General features: G+C 44.0%; 1 protein-coding gene across 1 annotated transcript in view; it reads right to left on the minus strand.

Moving 5' to 3' along the window:
- The window catches only part of arid2 (AT-rich interactive domain 2), a 32,471-nt gene that overhangs the window by 1,767 nt on the left and 14,782 nt on the right, over positions 1-15,922 (minus strand). The window contains exons 5-20 of the mRNA XM_062382706.1: positions 13,288-13,506; positions 12,773-12,840; positions 11,864-11,933; positions 11,293-11,543; positions 9,793-9,889; positions 9,455-9,664; positions 9,130-9,294; positions 7,883-7,961; positions 7,622-7,756; positions 6,889-7,082; positions 4,074-6,358; positions 2,241-2,395; positions 1,442-1,580; positions 1,244-1,329; positions 731-854; positions 210-301 (exon numbers count right to left, since the gene is read on the minus strand). Of these exons, the coding sequence (XP_062238690.1) occupies positions 210-301; positions 731-854; positions 1,244-1,329; positions 1,442-1,580; positions 2,241-2,395; positions 4,074-6,358; positions 6,889-7,082; positions 7,622-7,756; positions 7,883-7,961; positions 9,130-9,294; positions 9,455-9,664; positions 9,793-9,889; positions 11,293-11,543; positions 11,864-11,933; positions 12,773-12,840; positions 13,288-13,506 (4,369 nt within the window). The remainder of the gene's footprint in view (positions 1-209; positions 302-730; positions 855-1,243; positions 1,330-1,441; positions 1,581-2,240; positions 2,396-4,073; positions 6,359-6,888; positions 7,083-7,621; positions 7,757-7,882; positions 7,962-9,129; positions 9,295-9,454; positions 9,665-9,792; positions 9,890-11,292; positions 11,544-11,863; positions 11,934-12,772; positions 12,841-13,287; positions 13,507-15,922) is intronic.

Raw genomic sequence — 15,922 nt, forward strand, 5'->3', positions numbered from 1 at the left:
TAATAATGCAGTTCGGTATGAAACTGTTTTATTATCTCATGTCTATATCTGTTTAGGGACTGAGAAATTAAAGGTTAGGTTGTTGTTGTTTTCAAACAATGCTACGGTTCTAGGGATCGCTCTTATAAGGCAACTTAGGTTTTAATGGGTTAATAACGTCTTGACACCAAAAACCCTGCAGTACACCAAGAAACCAGCAGGAAACTTACATGCGACCACAGTCAGAGTGCTTGGCGATGTTCTTTAACGTTAAGGCAGCAGTTAGTCGTATGTGTTTGGTCACTGGTCCCTCTTTCTCATCCTAGAACAAGGAAAAAACGATATATTCATGGATGTCAGTTTTAAGTAGGTTTTGCAGTTAATGACAGACACCTGTGTACACATGTAAAAAGTAAAACTAACATTTTTTCTTTAGTTACTGTACATGCTTATTACAAAAAACAGTGGGTGAAGTATTGTTTAATTGCACATACAGCCTAATGACCAATTGACAAACTATATTCAAAGTTAGAGTCACAGATATGAATTCACTGAGGACATGGAAATGACCAAACTCCTCCAATTACTTCCAGTCAATCCCGACCTGTGCTTGAACCGGAAGGTGATGGAAACAGTGGGATTTAAAAATCTCCAGAGCAGCTTATATCTACCCCGACTAACCAACAGCTTAGTGAGTCACACACAAGAATGAAGGCAGAAATGTGGCTGTGGTCAGCCCTGTTCCACTCACAGTGAAGTCCCTGAAGACCAGGTTTCGAGAGCCTCTGCGTAGGGCCATGAGAGCTGCGCTCGGATGATTGACGATCGCTTTCGGCGCACGCTGTGCTGTAGGACTGCCTGCCACTGGTGGAGTCCTTCATAACACATCACACACACGCACGCACATTAGTGGGATTGGTCAAAATATTACCATTAGTACATTTCTTTCACTTGGACATGGTCTGTGCTAATTGGCTGTTTTTTCTAAAAAGGCAGATGATTCCTTTTAACTCTTTTTTAAACTAGATTTTGTAGAACCAAAAAAAGAGTTGGTTTTAGCTGAGGTAACAAATAGCCAGACAGTCAGATCAGCTAAATGGCTTCTTATTTCCAGTAATGAAAAACCTTCATAGACATTTAACCATCTTATATTTTATTGGTGACTCTAAGTAAGTTTCAAGTGTACAAGTCAGTATATAGTATAGTTTTAGGCATTAATCATGAATCAACATTGTATTTAAATTATTTAGTAAGGTGTACGTACTGGGAAGAAGTCTGATTGGGACTTTGTGCCTGTTGCTCTTCTAACTTGAGTCCAGCCAACAGAGCCTCTCGAGAACAGTGCTTATCCTGGGGAACAAAGAGCAGAGCATTTTTCATTATCATCTTGTTGGAATTTCATATTGATGTGGTATTATCAGATCCAGGTGTGATAACACTACTGGGAAAGTAGGGGTCTTACTTGTAGATGCGTGACGAAGGACAGTCTCTGCCGGGGAAAAGGTTCACATCCCTCCCACAGACACTGACCGCCATACACTTCCTTTCCACCGTGTTGCATTGCCGCGTGGTAAAACACCTGAGACGGCGTCTCAAACCACCTGGAGAATGAAAACAACAACATATCAGCACAAGCTTTTCAGTGACTCAGCTCGGGCTGCATCCACCATTTTGATAATTGATTATTCTTCTGATTTTTTTTTTTTTTTGATGTATTGGATAAAAAGACCAAAGCTACATTTTGTCCTTTCTAGCAGTTTATTCAAAAAGCAACTTCCTGGGGTGAGGGTACAATACTCTTTATATATATATATATATACACATACATTTATCTACAATTTAATTCTGACTAGTTCATAATTCAAGTTCAAGATACCTTACATTAAGTTTGAACTGCAGCTTTCTGAACGTTGAATTAAAGATGGTAATAATTCATTCGGAGGGACAGCTGCAATACAGTGGGCCATAGTCCTTCACATTTCATTCAGCTCACACTTTTATCCAAAGCGACTTACAATAAGAGAATTCAAGGGTACAAACCCAGAACATCAAGAAACAAGAAAGTACAATTTCTTAAAAAATAGAGCAAAAATATAGAGAGCTATAATTAAGTGGCATTTAAGTGCTACTAAATTGTTAGTTTAAAAAAACTAACAATTACGGCCCGCAGATGGCCCGCGGGCCGTAGTTTGGACACCCCTGCATTAGGTGTTGCAGCCCTAGAAGAAGCAACGGCCTGTCTAGCCTGCACCGACACGTACCGTTTACAGGACTGCCACAGACACTTGAAGTTCTGCCCTGGTTTCCTGCTTTGCTCTGGCGGTGCTGCAGAGGTTTGCTGTGCTGGGAGGTGAGGGTTGTGGTGACCCGCTGGTGCAGGCTGGGATGCAGGGGGCGGGGATTGGGTGCCGGTCAGCTGTGGAGAGGAGACGGATCATTAGAACCAAGGGACAATGAAGGACAATATCCACCATACATAACAGACGGTAGTGGTGGTCGGCATAAAGATTAAACAACATTTGCAAATAGAAACGGCCCAGCTGATACATCCTACACAACAATAACTATGTGTACTTGTTGACTGAGATGTAACCTCTGACTGTCTATTGTCAGAAGTTGTTCTCCCAGAAGCTTCACTATAGGAGGTGGGTATCGGTGAGAGCCACATGGTCTTAACTGGCTTCACCTTCTTAACCTCCACATGTGCATCAGTTGTTGGGTTTAATTTTTGAATTGTGCTTTTATGATTGCATTACATTACATGTCATTTGGCTGGCGCTTTTGTCCAAAGAGACTTACAATTAGTATACATTTATGAGGGGCAATTTAGGGGTTCAGTATCTTGCCAAGGACACTTTGGCTGAGGACGGATGAGAGTGGGGTTTGAACCGGCGACCTTCTTGTTGGAGAGCCACCACTCTAACCACTAGGCCACACCGCCTTGATTGATTTTGAAACTTATCTGCTGGACTGCAGACGCCTCCAGTCACAGAAACAAAAAGGGGGAAATGAGATTCTTTACATTCAACCGACAATTTTTTTTCAGTTGAGCAATAAATAGCAAACCATTTCCCAGAGCAACACCAGCAAGTCTCTTCCTTCCTTTCCAACGGAATTATCCGTTATGTAAATTAACTCATGCAGATGTATATTCACAGCACAGGTCATCAGCTTTCGAATTTCCATACAGCCTGTGTCATCACATGCATGTAGTAATAGTGTAGCATATATACCACTAATTTATAACAGTGAACTTCACAGCTTTAAAGTATTGAAGTCACGGCTAACTAGTACTTTGTTCTATTAACTCAACCAATCCATAAATGTGTGCCAGTGATCACACACACGCGCATGCACACACTCTTTTGACTAACAACATGACTCCAAACCACGAAGCAGCAGTAATAAAGAGGACTATACAAAACGATTACTCTATATAGATGGAGCGACACTATAACAACAGTAAACATGGAAGGATTCAGATCCTGCTGCTTCTAAACAGAATCATATACAAAACACACAAACAGATTTTTACAAATTATGGCGGAGACTGTCTGGCTCCAACTAAATGTTTGAGGACTTGAAAATGTTTGTTATGCAACCTAATCTCAGAATCAAACATGAACTACATCAAAAGTAAAAAGTGTTTCTCAGTTTCTGACCACTGGTGGCAGTGTAGAGCAAAGTTCTGGGTTCTGGCAATGGTTACAGAGTAATGCAAGAAAGCCACAAGCTTCACGTTGGTCTTATGTGTTGAGTGCAATGTCTTACACATGAAGCTCAGCTTTAGCGTTACCCATTACAATGATTGTTAATGTGAACGTCTCATGACTGCATCTCCCCCAAAACCACAAATCAATACCATAAATTACAGTATCAAGATAAATTGGTCTAATTAAGGGTCTTGATTTTCCCTAAATGAATATACCACCTTTTAATATGTTTCAAGACCCCGCAGATACCCTGTTTAAACTGAACAGTAAAACATTTGAATATTCACAGAAAACATAAATGGCTTGGTAACACTCCCCCCTAGTGTGTCTGGGACATATTGTGTATTGCATGTCTGGTCACACTACCCTGCAGAGACTCACCGTCGAGCCAGCTGCCTCCATCGCTGAGCAGTTCCTCTGCTGAGTGGCCTTCTCTATTGCTACTTTGGCTACTGTGCTTGGGTCTGTTCCTGCTGGCACCGCCACCATGGTGGCACTGCTGCCGGCGTTGTTGGGGTCAGTGATGGTGATGATCCGCACTCCCACTTTATTGGGGATCCCCGAGGATGCTGCCGCTGCGCTGCGGTCCTCGCTCTCGGCTGGCCTCTTGAGGCCTCGGGCCTCAGAGGCCACTCCATTTGACGGAGAGGCAGCAAGACTCTGGGAGGTAACAGTGACAGTGGGGGGGAGGGAGGAGTTGGGGTGCAGTTGCTGTCTGAGCACAGAGTGGCCGAGCATCAAAGGTCCATTGGTTAATTCAGAGGGAAGCCTATTGCCTACTGCCTGGGGTCCATTAGCAAGGCGCTCAGCCTGCTGGGCTTTGGCAGTGTCCTGCTGGGGGAGAGGAGGACTTGGGAGAGGAGGGTCAGGGCCATGACTCTTTTCAGAGGGGCCCACCTCCCCGTTCCCCAAGTACTGTTTGGAAGCGATGTGATTTGGAATGTTTTTGTTTAAGTTGCCAGCACTGTCAACCCGATCAAAGTCACACACTCCGTTGAGAAGAGTCTTTTTGGGGTCAGTGTTGCCCTCCACAGGGCTGTTCAGGCAGGGGGAGAGGGCCTGCTTCCCATTCGCAGGGTGACTCTCCACTGCCGGGCCATTGAGCGAACCCTGGCTGTTCCCTGAGTGGTATGGAGGTAGATTAGACTCCATGCACTTCCGACCATTAACCAGCTTCCCGCCTGCCGCAACATCGCCGTTACTGGTTTTGCCATTGGAAGAGTCTCCTTCCGCCAAGGAGGAGTTCTCCATCACCTCTATCTTCCTTTCGTGAATGTGAAGCCCCGTGGCATCCTTGGCCTCCTCTTCCTTTTGACAAATAATCTTATCTCCTCTGAGGGGAGCTGGCAGTGGCGGTGGTGTCGGGGGAGCTGCTGGGGTGTGGTGGGGCACAGTTCCAGTGGAGAATTGAGGAGGGGAAACGACGGGAGCCACAGCAGCGACAGCGGCAGAGGTGGTGAAGCCAGTGTTGGGGACCACGGTGAATGTGACTTGTCCAGCTGCCGTGGGGCCCTGGATGATGGTAGCCGCCCCTGGGCTACTCGTGGAAATTAGCTGGCCTGGCAAGAGCTGAACCGTCTGGAGGGCTGGAGCTCCTGTAGCAGGGAGCTGGCCAGGAACCAGTTGGACATTGAGCTGCTGAGGCTGAGGAGAGGGGTTCTGGGAGCTGTAGCCTGTCTGGTAGATGACCTGTGGACTTGAGGACATCATGCTGTTGGGAGGGGGCACCTGTGGAGCCGGTAGGATGAGCTTTCCTCCCGGCGTAGAAGGCCCACGCTTTGGAAGCAGCAGCTGTTTGATCAAGCTGGACTCAGTGGAGGTAGGTTGTGAGGGTGGAGCTTGGGAAATAAGTTGGAGCGGTTGCTGTTGTTGATGCCGTTTCATGGACAGTGCTTGGCTGACAGTTTGATTGGACTGGGTGCTGGAGTGAGAGGAAATGGGTGGGCAGGGGCTGGAAGCAGCTCCGGGATGCCCTGCTATCTGGATAGTCTGGGCAACGGGAATGGCGGAGGGGTTGGCAAGAACAATCTGGTGTATGGCGGGGTTGTAGCCAGGGCTCTGTTGGGGGTTGGGGCTGACTATTACTACGCTCTGCGCCTGCTGCTGGTTGGGAGACGCTATCGTGGCTGCATGTCCACCTGACTGGTTTGGCGCTGGTTTGGGTGCGATATTCTGAAATGCGACACGTGAAGCCTGTCCAGCCCCCACCTGAATGGAAGAGGAGGGCGCCGATGCAGTCTCCATCGGGGAAGCTCCACCAAGGGGAGAGGGTTGTGGCAGGGAAGGATGCTGGGCGATTGGAGGGCACACATTTTGTACCCTGGTGGTGAGGATATGGCCCTGTGGTACCTGCTGAAATAACGTTACTGGCGTTCCGGTGGGGAGCATGGGGGAGTGCTGCTGTGGACTCTGGGGGCTGTGGTTCTGAGTGGCTTGTACCGACATGGGAATCTGGACCAGTGGACCAGGTCGGACCTGCTGTTGCCCCATTGCAGGAGCATTTGGAGCCACCTGTGGGGAAACCAGGTGGCGAGAAACAGTCGGGTGGCTTGAATGGGGAGGTTCCTGTGCGGTCAAGGCCATGGAGGGGGCGGCAACAGCAGTGCTGAGTTTGGGTCCTAGGGCCCGGACAAACGTCGGTCCAACAATGAGTCCGGAAGTTAAGCCTGGTTACACACAGAGAGAGAGAGAGAGAGAGAGAGAGAGAGAGAGAGAGAGAGAGACGTGTTCATGTCTGGTAGCAAAGTTTTCCTAATTTAAAAACAGTCTTTTCCAAAAAATCATACACACACCAACATCAGACAAAACGAAAAGCATCAGGCTATGAAATATTAGGAAACTGAAAAAAATTAAACTAGTTGAATATTTACTACTGCACCAGTGACTCTTAATTAAACGCAACCCTGTTCCCTAATCAGTACTAAGCAGGTCACATTTGTTGAGCTTGGTTGATTTTCTTGCTCTATTCAATTCAAGCTACAATGACTGAGGGTCACATGTTTCTCAATACTGGATGACCTGGATCCTGCTGTATTCAAATCGGCATATTTATTGTTTCTTTTGATTGAACCCAACCTGATTACCTTGATTCACCTTGTCTCTCTAGCTACATCACTCAACTTAGAGTCTGAATACTTAATCATTTGGATAAAATCCAATGAAATAACCTAAACAGGATTAGTTCCACTTGTTCTACCTGATGTTGGGGCCTGAGGGTCTCCAGGTGCTGGAGAAACTGCTGCCGGATGCTGCTGCTGCAGCGACTGCTGGTAGTACAGCTGGATGGGCAGGGGGATTGACCGTCGCCTTAGCCCTACCAGGAGGATGTGAACCTGGCCATTGGTCTTGGACTCATCCTGCCGCCGCATCGTGTGGTTGGGGAACACAGTCCTGTGGAGGCATTAAGAAGATTATCACAAAGGGAAACAAGGATTTAAATGTTAAAAGGTGCAGCAACCGAGCTACACATTCACTGGCGTTGTCCAAACTATTTAGATCACATTTGTCTCATCACAATATGAAAATGTAGGTCATAAATGTTCTGTTCTAACCAGAAGGTAGAACATAGAATCAAGGAGAAATATAGAAGAGGTGCTTTATTGTAAAAAGGATAGTTTCCTATAAATACATGTGCGTCTAGGGATCTGTTGTGCACAGGCTCATCAGTTTATTTAGGCCATTCAATACTTCCTGTCCCATAATATACACACGTTTTAAGAACTGCGTAAAAAGCATAAATAATAAAACCTGCTTTCCCTTCCTTGTTTTGGAGTCTACCTGGAGGATGATTGCCATTATCCAAACTGAAAACAGCTATACTTTGCTCAGGCTATTTAAAACAAACAAAAGGCAGTACCTGCTGTTGAGAAAAGTGAGAGGATTAACTAGTTGGGACTGACGAACCAGACGAGGGAGGAAAAGAGACTCACCGCAGACATTTCAGGAAGCCGGTGGAGTTCAAGATGTTGCTTCGTCCCATTTTACTGCACGTGGCCAGGTACTCCGAGTACATTTCTGACCGAGACACGGAGCCCTCAGAGTTTGTCTCGAAGTGTGCGTTTAGCCTGTTGGAGAAACGTGAACAGAGGTTAATCATCCACGCAAAAAAAGAATTTATATTATTATCTCCCACTATCCCCAATGACATTTAAACTTTATTCTCCAGATATCTATGCAAGAATGAATCTTACCACTGCAGTGTGAATTTCTCCCCGTCTAGTTCAACAATACCAGATGGTGGTTGAGTGGATTGAACTGGGACCCTCGTTACTGCAAAGACAACAACAAGATAAACATTCAAGGCTTCTGTATAATTGATTTACTGGTGAAACAAAGCACTGCAAAGCATAAGAAAAACACTGTCTATTGATTCAAAGGTGTCGAGTTTGTGGTGCTCCTCCAGCTGTCCACTAGATGTCAGCACACTGACAGTTTAGTAGCCTTGAGAGTACACTGACTGCACTTGATTTACACCTCCAAGATTAGGCAGGTGTAAATCCCACCAGGGGTCACCTGTTAATTCACACACTGGGTGCTTTAAGACCTGCCCAATAATGTGTGCATTATTGAGATATCTATGACTCACATATATTCAATCTTTTATACCTAAACAATTCTGGCAACCAGTACCACAATGGAATAAAGTATGTAAATAATTATAGATGTAAACAATCAGCGGTAAATTGAGCCAGGACTGGGCAACGAACATGACAGACTTGACTGACACAGCACAGGGCTCCATGTTGGAATGTTGTGTGGCTCAGCAACAGGTGAGTTTATAATTTGAAAGTGAAATATCGAAAGCCGACAGTGATTCCACATTTGTTGACTACAGACTCTTTCGATGCCTCTGGCCTGACGTGTATGATTGAACAACTTTTAGCGTCTGTTGGCCCAAAACACACAGAGTCAAACGCAAACAGTAGATTTATTGGTGCTTGTGGCCTTGTTGTCTGTTGCCTTATTTACATTGAATTTTTAAATCCTATTTGCATAGACACACCTCTTCAGGTGCACCACCTGGGCTTTAGGAGAAGTCAGAATACAAAACAAGACGTTTTCTTTTAAGAGAGACTAAATTATGCAATATTTCAAAATATTATATATACAAGTGATGGTTAGCAATCCATAGGTGTAGATGAAAGATACTAAACATTTCCAGTGGAACACGTTGTTTAGAAAAACTAATTCAAAACATTTAAGTTCTGAGACGGATGGAATTCCCTCAAATACAAATTTAATGGATAAATAAAAGAACAATACTCAGCACCTGGAGACTTGAGCTTGTCCGAACCTAGTTTCACTCTACTCAAATCACAACAAAGTGTGAAAAAACTCCATCACAATTCAATAATCAGTGACGGTGGGACCCAACTCCTGTCAGCAGTGTGAGAGACCATGTGTGACTGACGTATTGGGTAGAGGTAAAGACACTCACCAGGTGCTGGTGTTCCCTGCACAGGGGCAGGTACCTGCTCTACCAGCTGCGGTCGCACCTCGGCTGCCTGGTCAGCGCTGGCCTGATGCTCAATCAGCCGCACCGCTGTTAGGGCGTCAGGTCCAAACGTGTGAAGGTCAACCGATACCAAGCGCACTAACAGGTCTGACCAGAGAAGGAGAAACGGCCAAATGTCAGCACAGAGGTTGAAACACACAATCACATTTCAGCCATTAAGCAGAAAATTCAGCCCAAACCCAACAAGAGCAATTAATCAATACAAGAGTTCAAGGGCAGAAGGAAAGAAAGTAAAAAAAAGTCACACCTATGCTGTGGTCCACGCAGGCGATCTTGCTGCAGGGAATCTCTCCGAGCTGGGCCAGCAGGTACAGCACCTCCAAGGAGGCCATGAGGAGCATGAGGTCAGGCAGGGTGAGGAGCATGATTACCTCCCTGTACGAGTCCTGGTCCACATACTCGCAGATTAGCACCCCGTTGTCCTCTGCCTTGCTGAGGTTGCCCAGGATCTCCATGGCTGAGGGACACATTCGTATTAAATTCACACACCAGCCTTGACAAGTTAACCCACTGAATATTTATCGGATCGATTCCAGAAAGTGCCCAGCATAACAAGTCCCCACGGTGAGTCACCGGAGCACTCACCTCTCATTTTGAGGAACCTGTCCCTGGACATCAAGCATTTGGTGATGGTGTGAAAGATCAGGTGAGTCGTCCGAAAGTCAACGGGATCCAGCTGGAGCTACAGGAGGTCACACAAGGTTTATTTCAAAGATCACTACAACTAGCGAGACAGCAGGCAACAACTGCAACATTCTTTATAAATATTTTAGACAATGATATTCTGGGCCGGCTGTGAAGAAAACGCTGAATATAAACTAAACACAACCATTAGAGAACACTTGTTACTTAATTTAAAAAGCAGGTTGAATGTCCAGGCCAATGTCCAGCAATAGGTATTTTGACCCAGTTTTACTACCCATTCATCTGTTCAACAAATCCTTAGACATCTGTGTTATCTGTGAACTGAGAGACCCCACGGTGGAGAATACCTGCTCAGACTGTGCACCAGACCAACCCCATAGCAAGTGAATTTGTATTTGACATTTTAATATTGTCAGTTAATGGTTAACAATTGGTTAATGAGCGCTGATTAGCAGTACAAAAAAACATAAAAAAATGTCTTCTTGGTCACAACATAATAGTGCCCCAGTTGGATTTATATTATCAGCATTAAGACGTGACACAAGGCTCTGCAGTATTGGATCTGTGTAATGTGCCCTACACCCAACCATCCAATTAATCACTTCAAAGACTGAACTGATTATATCAGAGACCTAATGCATACAGTTTCTAAAAATAGATACAGGACTCATTTACATGTATTTCCTACCAGTAAATGAACCTCAATTTGAAGCAAACCCATGTGATACATTCACTTTGACTGAACAATCGGCATATTATTTTAACAGCATACAACCTTGAGTTCAGTGTGTAACTGCTAATAAAACATATTTCAGCTAAATTAATATGTGACAACTAAAGAACTGCTTGTGAGTTCCAGTCCTCATTTCTTTGGAGGCTGCAGCTACATTAAGCTAATGTTGTAGTTAATGATCTGCGCAGAGGCCTGGTCACATGTGCTAATCATTGCTGCTGCTAAACAGACAGTATTTCTCTTAGTACAGCCTAATGCATGCTGCTTCAACAACTGTAGAAAATCCAGAGTTCGACCGACCTGCTGTACATAGTTACTGCTGCCTGGCTGTAGTTGTGCCACTCAGGGGAGGCGCTTTACAAAGTAATGGATTAAACCTGTGCACACCGCTGCAATGAATTAAGTAATATGCTGTTAAGGTTTCTTCCCCGACAGAAGAGACAGATATCATTCATCAACTGGAATGACTCATCTCAGGCTCCAATTCCGTCTGTTCTGGAGGAGGTGTTGGCTCAAGACAAGACACTTTAATGTGTCACACTAACCTACATTTGGATACAAATCTTCCTCAGGCCGTTTCACTTTTACTCCACAACTGAACTGACCCAGATCCTGAGGATCACTTATACCTGACAACATATTTTGAAGCATTGAACAACAGTTTTCACTATTTCGACCCCAAAACTAATACTGAATAGCAAACCCACCTCGGCAGCCACGTTGCCCAACGTGTCAAGTCCGAGCTGTCGGAGTGAGATGAGGTTACAGTGGGCACAGAGCAAAAGGAAGCGCAGGCACGTTCGGTTGGCCGCTAGCAGCTTGACGTTGGTTTCCTCGAAGGACAGGTTTCGTAGGATAACGGCAATCTGCAGCACCCGCTGGGCCTCCATGTCGTTGATGCCCGCCCGCCGCGGCGGGTGGAAGAGGCTCTCCCAGCGCCCGACACACGACGTCCCATCTGAAGAGAAAAGACGGGGGGAAACTATGAGCTCCTTGCCTCATGAGGGTGTGTGCACGTGTTGTAAGAGGGACAAAAAACAAACCAAAAGAACTGTGGTTCTGAAATATGGTGCATTGCTTTGTGTTCTCATGAAGATGTCAATCCCAGCTCGCAATAGAGGTATATCACAATACTGTAAAAAGCAGCAACAGCAAAAACATCTCTACACTCAAAAACAGCCTTATTGCCGTCAATAAAATAACATGGAAACATTCAGAGATGTACTCTCATACACTTTTCTCTTATTTTACCAGTGTAAGATAAAAAAGTATGTTTACCTTGCGGTTGACTGCTCTTGTCCCAGATCAGCTCCCTGACTTCCCTGTCCTCCACCACCTCCTTCCAGAACTGCAGAGGGACAGAAGTTGTTAGCATTTACACTCCGACTGAGAAAATTATTACAGCCAAAGGGAGCTACTATAAAATTAGACCAACATATGACCTTGATGATAATCAAACAAGTTGCTCACGGCTCAGTAAGTACATTTAAAGCATAAGGAAATACTATGGCAAGTAACAATATAAAAATGGCAGCAACTCAAAATTATCTAACTGTTACTTTTTCCTGACCGCAAGAAATGTCTTGTTGCCTGCTGTTTGGATTTGAAACCAAGGACATTTTGTCGCCGTTTACATTTTTGTCAAATTAACTCACTGATAAACTGAAAATTTGAACTCTAATAACACCATTTTATACTTTCAAGGACTTAAATACAACATTTTCCCATAACCAAAACAACCACATGCTGTCAGCAGCCTGCGTAAGAAGACCAGACTTCTCTTTGACAACCCACATTAAAGCCTATTGCATTAGTGTCACACTTCAATATGCGAAATTCCTACTGAACGTGACCTCTGACCTCACAGCCAAGAGGACAGAGCCGAGGACCGAGGATAAAAGAAACAGCCCAATGCAGTATTTAAATTGCATCGTTATTATTAAGTCAAGACTTGACCACCCATCTGAACTGGGCCGAATTCAAAGTGAATTGATCTTAACATTCTGTGTGAAGATGCCTTAGAGAAAACAGCTCTGTGAGGAGTGATAACCAATCTTCACACTGTACAAAGTGTGGTTTCTTAGTGAAAGCAGTATTTCATTTCTATCTGTAATACTTACATGAGACACATTGAACAGAAACTACTTACATAACACGCACAGATAGAAAAAGCACATTTAACTTTACCCTGATAAAGTCCCGGGAGGTTTTCTCCTTCCAGTCTATCCCGAACACCCCGGAGAAGCTGCCTAGCGCTACAGAGGGAGGTTTAGAGTAGAGGATTAGATTCACTTTAACTTGTATGTATTCCTTGGTCTTCCATTATATGGAGGTGGTGCTCAGTGCAGAGTGCCACTGATCCTAAAACAAAGAGGTGAGAAAAGGGGGAGGGCCAACCCCAGGGGAATTGTTCTTCTCTAGGGTTGGGCAATACAAAAGAAAAGTAGGTTTCTCTCAAGAAAGTTAGGATTACAATGATTATGATGAACTTTGGACATGTGAACTCAAACAACCATTTCTATCATATCATTGCATTTAGCTGTAACACACTAAAAAATAAGCAGAAAATCTCTATTTAAAAAAAAAAGGTATAAATATAACAAAGTTTCTTTGAGTGGTGAAGCCCAAATAAATTATTTAAATCCCTAAATAGAAATGACTGTCTCAAAAGGACAAGCTGAGGTGAGGAATCGGGAACGTACAGTCGTCGAAGACGCCGGCGTGGGCCAGCAGCAACGTGACCAGTTTGGGGTCCTTGTCCAGCTGCATGGAGTGCTTGCTCTCGTTGGAAAGCAGCGTGCAAACGTTAACAGCAAAGTCCACTTCGTTGGGTAGGCCCGAAAGGAGTGACAGCACCAGTTTGTTATAGTCACACGGTGGAACGAAATCCGTAGACAGTCCATAGCTTTGGCGGAGATAGTCTGGAGACAAAGAAAGAAAAGAAACTCAGGGTTATTATACAGATGTATTGGACAATAAATATCAGCTGTAAACATGTTAAATTTAAGAATTGTTTAGGTTTGAAATTAAATTGAATTTAAATACAATTTTAGACCAAACTTGTGAGGCAAATACACACACACACAAAAAAAATGAAATAGTAAACATGTTAATGTCTGTTAGACTCTACTGCCTAAAAACGCAGCACATATCAGAAGTGATCATTCTTCAGTCTGGTTGTGAGCAGAGAAATGCACCCTAAAAAAAATATAAGGACCATAGAATTGCCTATAAGTTTAAAAACTGAATTTAAGACTTTTTAAAAAGGACCTGCGGCCACCCTGATACACATATACATATCAGTGTGATAAGTGATTTGTCCGACACCCACATAAACATTTACTGTCAAAACAGAGCTACTAAAACATTCTATCATGCAGTTAATACATTCAAGTTAGGTTAAGTAAAAAGATGTGAATCGAAATGAACTACTTTTGTAGAGCAGGGCTTCTAAAATAGATCAGGCATGTGAATGGCAAAGGGCAAAAAACAGTGAAAATAAACAGATAACCCCTGGATGTCAACGTCAAGATCCCCTATCAGATGGGTCACAGTTTAAGGTCGGACTCCGGAAATAACAGATTTATCTGCAAGACCCACATCCGTGATTTACGCAGTTCTTTTGTATTCAAAGCAGATAAAAGAGGCATCACACCACCATCTAGCCGTGTGTCAGAGGAGAAACAGCAGGTCGAGACACAGCAGGTGAGTTTAACATCAGCCACAGAACGGAGGTGCAGAAAAGGAGGGAAATCCCAATTCTGTCACTCCTGCCTCTGCAGACCTTCCGCCACGTCGACTCAGATTCCTCCTTCAAGTGAGATTGAACCAAACAGGCTTTCGTCGGGTAAAAAATTATCTTTAGTTCCAGTGAGTCTGATGAGCCGAGCCGAGTCTGACTGAGGGGACGTGAATGTTCGGGAACTTTTAATCGTGTTTGTGTTAGCGTCTCAGTCCCCCCCCCCCCATGATTGGGTTTTTATAATTGAAAGACGCCTAATCCTAAATACTAAATAGCTGTTTGTTTTATTATTCAGCAGCTCTAAGTGACAGATAATCCAGTCTGTGGAAGTGCAGTCATTGTGTCAACGATTACCCACAAAACCTCACTGTGCAACAGTTTTCGATTTGCTGCTACCAATCATATTCTGTGCATAGGCTCCACTTTCCCGTACAGGGGACATTTCAATTTGGTGCAGGACTTTTGGAAAACGCTGCCTCTGGAAACCAATCATAAAAAAGAGAGGAGTCCCACTGAGTGAATTTGATTTCCATGCTGAAAATGTAATTCAGCAGAGTTGGCCATTATAGCAGCAACAGCTCCAGTCAGAACCTGCACGTCTGTGCTCGTCCTGAAGACGCCACCACTCAGAGGGGCAGAGGACATATGACAGACCCGGCTTTATGAGCAGTGTAGGCTTCTAAAGGTGGTTTCCAATATTCAAATAATAAGACATCACTGAACCTGCCAAGCCACATTAAACCATTTCCACCTTGCTGCCCCGCTCTATTAAGGTTACATTTAAAATTCAGAGGCTGGAGTACAGACAGTCCTCATTTTAAATGTCATGCATCAGAGTTAGACTTATAAATCAGCCAGTCAAATACACTAACTGCCATTAGCCTACTTCAGCAATATAAGCTCTGTGTGTATGTAGAGTACAGACAAATTGTCAAATAAGTGTCACAATCAGAATGCATCTTGGTCAAAATTTTAATTAGATATATTTAAAATCTGAAAAGATCATGTAAAAAACTAAACTATCAACATAGTTGTGGAATTATTTAAACTTCAAATTTTAATATTACTATCAGCCAGGAAAATCCAGAATTGCACTAAATCCTACTGATTATTGAGATGGGATTTGCAGAACCATAATAAACTATTTTAAGTATTCCTGCCTATATTGCAATTTGGTTTTCAACCTACAGTAACTTTTTTGTCCACTTGGGGACAGTGAAAACCAGCTTTGAATACAACACTTGTATGTTGTGGTCTTTAAGTAAACAGTTGTGTATTTATAGCAGCAGCATTAGTATTATCTGGCGGTGTATATCTGGTCCCCAGGTACAGACTCACCCTTGATTAGCTGAACACATAATTTATCAATTAGTGCGTCTATGACTCAGGAGGTAAGGTGGGTCTTGCACTAACCACAAGGTCAGTGGTTCGATCCCAGGCTGCTCCATTATGTGTGCAGCCCCCAACAGAAGTACTGACAGTGTGTGAGGTCGGGGTGAATGACAAAACTGTACAGTAACGTGCTTCGAGTGCTTATCAACACTAGAAGAGCTGTATATATACAGACAATTCAATACAGACATGCAACACCTGCC

The sequence above is a fragment of the Platichthys flesus genome, chromosome 23 (assembly GCF_949316205.1).
Source record: "Platichthys flesus chromosome 23, fPlaFle2.1, whole genome shotgun sequence".
NCBI lineage: Eukaryota > Metazoa > Chordata > Actinopteri > Pleuronectiformes > Pleuronectidae > Platichthys > Platichthys flesus.